We start from the raw sequence: 7,944 nt of genomic DNA, 5'->3' as shown, positions 1-7,944 counted from the left end.
GACCAGGTTCCATAGGGCTCTATATAGGGACTGTTAACCAGCTTCCATAGGGCTATATATAGAGACTGTTAACCAGGTTCCATAGGGCTCTATATAGGGACTGTTAACCAGCTTCCATAGGGCTCTATATAGAGACTGTTAACCAGGTTCCATAGGGCTCTATATAGGGACTGTTAACCAGCTTCCATAGGGCTCTATATTGAGACTGTTAACCAGGTTCCATAGGGCTCTATATAGGGACTGTTAACCAGCTTCCATAGGGCTCTATATAGGGACTGTTAACCAGCTTCCATAGGGCTCTATATAGGGACTGTTAGCCAGGTTCCATAGGACATATATTGTCTCTCAGGACCATTCAGATATTATTTTCAGAAGATTATAATGCTGAAACAAACCCAGAGTGGAATTTTACGATCCAGTGCTCTCACAATCACTCTGCACATTGATGTCAATCTACCCGGCAGGGAGATAATTATTCTCCTTCATTAATTGGAATAAGTTAATGTGTCATTCAAACAGCTGTACTAGTCATTCAGAGCTACGGACAACCAGCACGCATCCAAAGTGAAATATCTAGGATCCGACACACCGGCCGTTTCAGTTCAGCACCATGGATTGAATAAGCCACTGTTGCTCGCACTTGCGTGGTTATTGTGGAGCTGCTCTGTATTCCAGTGTCCTTATTGGTTACAGAGAGGAACCTGTCGTTGCTTTCTACCTTCAGACCCGAAACGCTGTGAGCTTTAAGACCATGCTGTACTCCAACAGGCAACATCTGTCCTCTACACTGTGTATCGCGCTTGGCTTCAGGTCCGTTTATACACAGTCGGTGATCTGACACACACAGCGCTGCTAGAGAAAGGAGACATCCCCAACACAGCACCATATTGATGACAGAGTGAGAGTGATGAGATGCAAGGAGAAGATATTATCCCGCTGCTGTTCTGTAGAAACGGACCGATAGCATGAGGAAAACTGGAGCTACGAGTGCACACTACAACAAATAAGACGGAGAGGTGCTGCAAAATGGTAGGATCTTGTTGAACTCGACATCATGGTAGGATCTTGTTGAACTAGACACCATGGTCGGATCTTGTTGAACTAGACACCATGGTAGGATATTGTTGAACTAGACACCATGGTCGGATCTTGTTGAACTAGACACCATGGTCGGATCTTGTTGAACTCGACATCATGGTAGGATCTTGTTGAACTAGACACCATGGTCGGATCTTGTTGAACTAGACACCATGGTAGGATCTTGTTGAACTAGACACCATGGCCGGATCTTGTTGAACTAGACACCATGGTAGGATCTTGTTGAACTAGACACCATGGTAAGATCTAGTTGAACTTGACACCATGGTAAGATCTTGTTGAACTAGACACCATGGTAAGATATTGTTGAACTAGACACCATGGTAGGATCTTGTTGAACTAGACACCATGGTAGGATCTTGTTGAACTAGACATCATGGTAAGATCTTGTTGAACTAGACACCATGGTAGGATATTGTTGAACTAGACGCCATGGTAGGATCTTGTTGAACTAGTCACCATGGTAGGATCTTGTTGAACTAGACACCATGGTAGGATCTTGTTGAACTAGTCACCATGGTAGGATGTTGTTGAACTATTGTTGTCATGTCTATTCTTAGGCTAGAACTGTCTGTCTGCACAACTGAATAGAACTGTCTGTCTGCACAACTGAATATAACTGTCTGTCTGCACAACTGAATAGAACTGTCTGTCTGCACAACTGAATAGAACTGTCTGTCTGCACATCTGAATAGAATTGTCTGTCTGCACAACTGAATAGAACTGTATATCTGCACATTTGAATAGAACTGTCTATCTGCACATTTGAATATAGTTGTCTGTCTGCACAACTGAATAGAACTGTCTGTCTGCACAACTGAATAGAACTGTCTGTCTGCACAACTGAGTAGAACTGTCTGTCTGCACATCTGAATATAACTGTCTGCCTGCACAACTGAATAGAACTGTCTGTCTGCACAACTGAATAAAACTGTCTGTCTGCACATCTGAATAGAACTGTCTGTCTGCACATCTGAATAGAACTGTCTGTCTGCACAACTGAATATAACTGTCTGTCTGCACATCTGAATAGAACTGTCTGTCTGCACAACTGAATATAACTGTCTGTCTGCACATTTGAATAGAACTGTCTGTCTGCACATCTGAATAGAACTGTCTGTCTGCGCAACTGAATCATTGTTTTCTCTACAGTATTGCATGTTGTAGTCACTGTAATGCTGTTCAATCTACTGTAGCTTAGCCTAGTGTTCAGTATCTGTAGCCTTGTGTTCAGTATCTGTAGCCTAGTGTTCAGTATCTGTAGCCTTGTGTTCAGTATCTGTAGTCTAGTGTTCAGTATCTGTAGCCTTGTGTTCAGTATCTGTAGCCTAGTGTTCAGTATCTGTAGCCTAGTGTTCAGTATCTGTAGTCTAGTGTTCAGTATCTGTAGTCTAGTGTTCAGTATCTGTAGCCTAGTGTTCAGTATCTGTAGTCTAGTGTTCAGTATCTGTAGTGTCTGTTGCCTAGTGTTCAGTATCTGTAGCCAAGTGTTCAGTACCTGTAGTGTCTGTAGCCTAGTGTTCAGTATCTGTAGTCTAGTGTTCAGTATCTGTAGCCTAGTGTTCAGTATCTGTAGCCTAGTGTTCAGTATCTGTAGCCTAGTGTTCAGTATATGTAGTGTATGTAGTCTAGTGGTCAGTGTCTGTAGTCTAGTGTTCAGTATCTGTAGCCTAGTGTTCAGTGTCTGTAGTCTAGTGTTCAGTATCTGTAGCCTAGTGTTCAGTGTCTGTATTCTAGTGTTCAGTATCTGTAGCCTAGTGTTCAGTATCTGTAGCCTTGTGTTCAGTATCTGTAGCCTTGTGTTCAGTATCTGTAGCCTAGTGTTCAGTATCTGTAGTCTAGTGTTCAGTATCTGTAGCCTAGTGTTCAGTATATGTAGCCTAGTGTTCAGTATCTGTAGCCTAGTGTTCAGTATCTGTAGCCTAGTGTTCAGTATCTGTAGCCTAGTGTTCAGTATATGTAGCCTAGTGTTCAGTATCTGTAGCCTAGTGTTCAGTATCTGTAGTCTAGTGTTCAGTATCTGTAGCCTTGTGTTCAGTATCTGTAGCTTAGTGTTCAGTATCTGTAGTCTAGTGTTCAGTATCTGTAGTCTAGTGTTCAGTATATGTAGCCTAGTGTTCAGTATCTGTAGCCTAGTGTTCAGTATCTGTAGTCTAGTGTTCAGTATCTGTAGCCTAGTGTTCAGTATCTGTAGCCTAGTGTTCAGTATATGTAGCCTAGTGTTCAGTATCTGTAGCCTAGTGTTCAGTATCTGTAGTCTAGTGTTCAGTATCTGTAGCCTAGTGTTCAGTATATGTAGCCTAGTGTTCAGTATCTGTAGCCTAGTGTTCAGTATCTGCAGTCTAGTGTTCAGTATCTGTAGCCTAGTGTTCAGTATATGTAGCCTAGTGTTCAGTATCTGTAGCCTAGTGTTCAGTATCTGCAGTCTAGTGTTCAGTATATGTAGCCTAGTGTTCAGTATCTGTAGCCTAGTGTTCAGTATCTGTAGCCTAGTGTTCAGTATCTGTAGTCTAGTGTTCAGTATTCATAGCCTAGTGTTCACTAGCTGTTCTCAGCTGAGAAGGCGATTACACAAAGCTGTGAACAATAGACATCCAGCTGTGTGGATGGATTTATGATTTATTAAGAAATATGTTATCTTGAAATATATTATATTTCTTAGAAACCATGACGACCTGTTTTTCTTGCCAATACTGAATACTTGCTCTTTGTGTAATTAATGTAAGAAAGGACATGAAGCAACGTCATCTACTGTAGTAAGTGTGTGCAGGTTATTTTCCTTTATGGGGAAACGGCTCATTGTGTTTTGGAGGCATGGAGGAATTATTGACACGCATTTTTAGAGCCCTATGGTGTTTATCTTGATGTTCTAGGCTAGTGTATCCTACAGAAATAGAATCACATTTGATTCTAGAATTAGTTTGGATTACATTCTAGAATCTCATATTCCTACATATTCCATCAATGATATTTAAACATTTCTTTCACATTTACCTTTTATTGTGGACAATATCACTCCGAAAACAAACTATGGTCTCTGAGGATTAGGAGACAAAGAACAATCGGATAATGTGTAAAAGAGACAGGTTTCTTTCTTTAGCAGCAGAGACGTATTTCTTGAGATTACTTGAGTCCCTGTGGGGACAACAATGCCCAAATTGCAGCCTATTCCCTACATAGTGCACTACTTTTGACTGGGCTCCAGTAAAAAGAAGTGCACTTGTGCGGCATGTAGCCTAGGGGTTAGAGAGGTGAGCCAGAAACTGCAATTCGAATCCCGGGTTTGAAGGGGAAAATCTGTCAGGAAGTGAGCTGGCCAGTACAAAAAAAAACATGACAAATTTCAGTTTCAGATTTGAAATTGCGTTTTCACGTGTTGACACCACCTTTCACGTGAGGAGAATAACATGTTTCACCTCAAAATCAGACATGCAGTTTCACGTGTGAAAAACATTCACGTGAAAATCTACATGTCAGAAAACTCCAACTGTGAAAATCTCACTTTCACATGTGGAGTTGCAGATTCACATGTTGGGGTTGCAGATTCACATGTGGAGTTGCAGATTCACATGTTGGAGTTGCAGATTCACATGTGGAGTTGCAGATTCACATTTGGAGTTGCAGATTCACATGTGGAGTTGCAGATTCACATGTGGAGTTGCAGATTCACATGTGGAGTTGCATATTCACATGTTGGAGTTGCAGATTCACATGTGGAGTTGCATATTCACATGTTGGAGTTGCAGATTCACATGTGGAGTTGCATATTCACATGTTGGAGTTGCAGATTCACATGTGGAGTTGCAGATTCACATGTGGAGTTGCAGATTCACATGTTGGAGTTGCAGATTCACATGTGGAGTTGCAGATTCACATTTGGAGTTGCATATTCACATGTTGGAGTTGCAGATTCACATGTGGAGTTGCAGATTCACATTTGGAGTTGTAGATTCACATGTTGGGGTTGTAGATTCACATGTTGGGGTTGCAGATTCACATGTTGGAGTTGCAGATTCACATGTTGGGGTTGTAGATTCACATGTTGGAGTTGCAGATTCACATGTGGAGTTGCAGATTCACATGTGGAGTTGCAGATTCACATGTGGCGTTGCAGATTCACATGTTGGGGTTGCAGATTCACATGTTGGAGTTGCAGATTCACATGTTGGGGTTGCAGATTCACATGTGGAGTTGCAGATTCACATGTTGGGGTTGCAGATTCACATGTGGAGTTGCAGATTCACATGTTGGAGTTGCAGATTCACATGTGGAGTTGCAGATTCACATGTGGCGTTGCAGATTCACATGTTGGAGTTGCAGATTCACATGTGGAGTTGCAGATTCACATGTTGGGGTTGCAGATTCACATGTTGGGGTTGCAGATTCACATGTGGCGTTGCAGATTCACATGTTGGGGTTGCAGATTCACATGTGGAGTTGCAGATTCACATGTGGAGTTGCAGATTCACATGTTGGGGTTGCAGATTCACATGTGGAGTTGCAGATTCACATGTGGTGTTGCAGATTCACATGTTGATTGAAAACGTGTTTTTTTTTTTTCCTCACGTGTGAAAAGATGGTGTCAACATGTTGCAGTGTTTCCACCGGTGGAATTAAGGTGACCACATTTAAAATAATGATTTTGCAGGACATTCACAAAAAACAGAGGACAAACAAAAACAATGAGGCGCAGGTTAATGGATGGCGTTTAAATGGTGACGTAGTTCTGCTGTCTGAAGGTCACTTCCTGTCAAAGGGGCAATCTGCAGTTGATACATCAATATTTGCACTTATAAATTAATGATATGTACCCTTTGATTCTCAAAGATTATAACGTATGAATGTCTCATGAGTTCAACTGCGGTACCCCATCAGACCAACAAACAAGCTTGTTTTACTCCAATGTTTGTAAACAAAAATAAATGTAAACAACCACTATATATCCTCAAAACATGTTTAAAATGTATGATTTCAATATCATGGATGGTCAGTCCTTGCATCCATAGCTCTGTCTATGAATTTGAGAGTGGTTGCATTTCTCCAGCCCATCCTTCAGGTTTTTACTGAAACTGTGGCGGGGAGTTCACTTTGTTAGTGTTTCAATTAAGGATTGCCCCTTTAAACACCTGTAATAGAGTCCTAGTGTTATGATATGGCGCAACCCTCCATAATTATGTGGAAAGCAAAACATAATCCCAAAGGTTTTTATAGAAAAACGAAATATTGCAAAGAAATCATTTCTAAATGCGAGAACAAATTAATTGTCAATGGATGCAAAAAAATAGTGATCAAGGAAACATTTTTTTTTATAATAACATGATTAAATAAAACGTATCATTCTTTCTTGCAATTTATTTTGTTTATATTACCCTGGCCTTTACTATCTCTGGTTATGTTACCCTGGCCTTTACTATCTCTGGCTATGTTACCCTGGCCTTTACTATCTCTGGTTATATTACCCTGGCCTTTACTATCTCTGGTTATGTTACCCTGGCCTTTACTATCTCTGGTTATGTTACCCTGGCCTTTACTATCTCTGGCTATGTTACCCTGGCCTTTACTATCTCTGGTTATGTTACCCTGGCCTTTACTATCTCTGGTTATATTACCCTGGCCTTTACTATCTCTGGTTATATTACCCTGGCCTTTACTATCTCTGGTTATATTACCCTGGCTTTTACTATCTCTGGTTATATTAGCCTGGCCTTTACTATCTCTGGCTATGTTACCCTGGCCTTTACTATCTCTGGTTATGTTACCCTGGCCTTTACTATCTCTGGTTATGTTACCCTGGCCTTTACTATCTCTGGTTATATTACCCTGGCTTTTACTATCTCTGGTTATATTAGCCTGGCCTTTACTATCTCTGGCTATGTTACCCTGGCCTTTACTATCTCTGGTTATGAAACCCTGGCCTTTGCTATCTCTGGTTATGTTACCCTGGCCTTTACTATCTCTGGTTATGTTACCCTGGCCTTTAACATCTCTGGCTATGTTACCCTGGACTTTACTATCTCTGGTTATGTTACCCTGGCCTTTACTATCTCTGGCTATGTTACCCTGGCCTTTACTATCTCTGGTTATGTTACCCTGGCCTTTACTATCTCTGGTTATGTTACCCTGGACTTTACTATCTCTGGTTATGTTACCCTGGCCTTTACTATCTCTGGCTATGTTACCCTGGCCTTTACTATCTCTGGTTATGTTACCCTGGCCTTTACTATCTCTGGTTATGTTACCCTGGCCTTTACTATCTCTGGTTTGTTACCCTGGCCTTTACTATCTCTGGCTATGTTACCCTGGCCTTTACTATCTCTGGCTATGTTACCCTGGCCTTTACTATCTCTGGTTATGTTACCCTGGCCTTTACTATCTCTGGCTATGTTACCCTGGCTTTTACTATCTCTGGTTATGTTACCCTGGCCTTTACTATCTCTGGCTATGTTACCCTGGCTTTTACTATCTCTGGCTATGTTACCCTGGCCTTTACTATCTCTGGTTATGTTATCCTGGCCTTTACTATCTCTGGTTATGTTACCCTGGCCTTTACTATCTCTGGCTATGTTACCATGGCCTTTACTATCTCTGGTTATGTTACCCTGGCCTTTGCTATCTCTGACTATGTTACCCTGGCCTTTACTATCTCTGGCTATGTTACCCTTGGCCTTTGCTATCTCTGGTTATGTTACCCTGGCCTTTACTATCTCTGGATATGTTTCCCTGGCCTTTACTATCTCTGGTTATGTTACCCTGGCCTTTACTATCTCTGGTTATGTTACCCTTGCCTTTACTATCTCTGGATATTTTTCCCTGGCCTTTACTATCTCTGGCTATGTTACCCTGGCC

General features: G+C 41.5%; 1 protein-coding gene across 1 annotated transcript in view; it reads left to right on the top strand.

The window, feature by feature from the left end:
- Positions 1–288: 288 nt before the first annotated feature.
- LOC118965582 (alpha-N-acetylgalactosaminide alpha-2,6-sialyltransferase 5-like) overlaps positions 289–7,944 on the top strand; it is a 55,333-nt gene continuing 47,677 nt past the window's right edge. The window contains exon 1 of the mRNA XM_036986723.1: positions 289–1,029. Coding sequence (XP_036842618.1) covers positions 1,027–1,029 — 3 coding nt within the window. The 5' untranslated portion in view covers positions 289–1,026. The remainder of the gene's footprint in view (positions 1,030–7,944) is intronic.

The sequence above is a fragment of the Oncorhynchus mykiss genome, chromosome 8 (assembly GCF_013265735.2).
Source record: "Oncorhynchus mykiss isolate Arlee chromosome 8, USDA_OmykA_1.1, whole genome shotgun sequence".
In the NCBI taxonomy this organism is placed as follows: Eukaryota; Metazoa; Chordata; class Actinopteri; order Salmoniformes; family Salmonidae; genus Oncorhynchus; species Oncorhynchus mykiss.
Note: the sequence above shows the minus strand (reverse complement) of the source record. Positions and strands in the feature narration are given on the sequence as shown.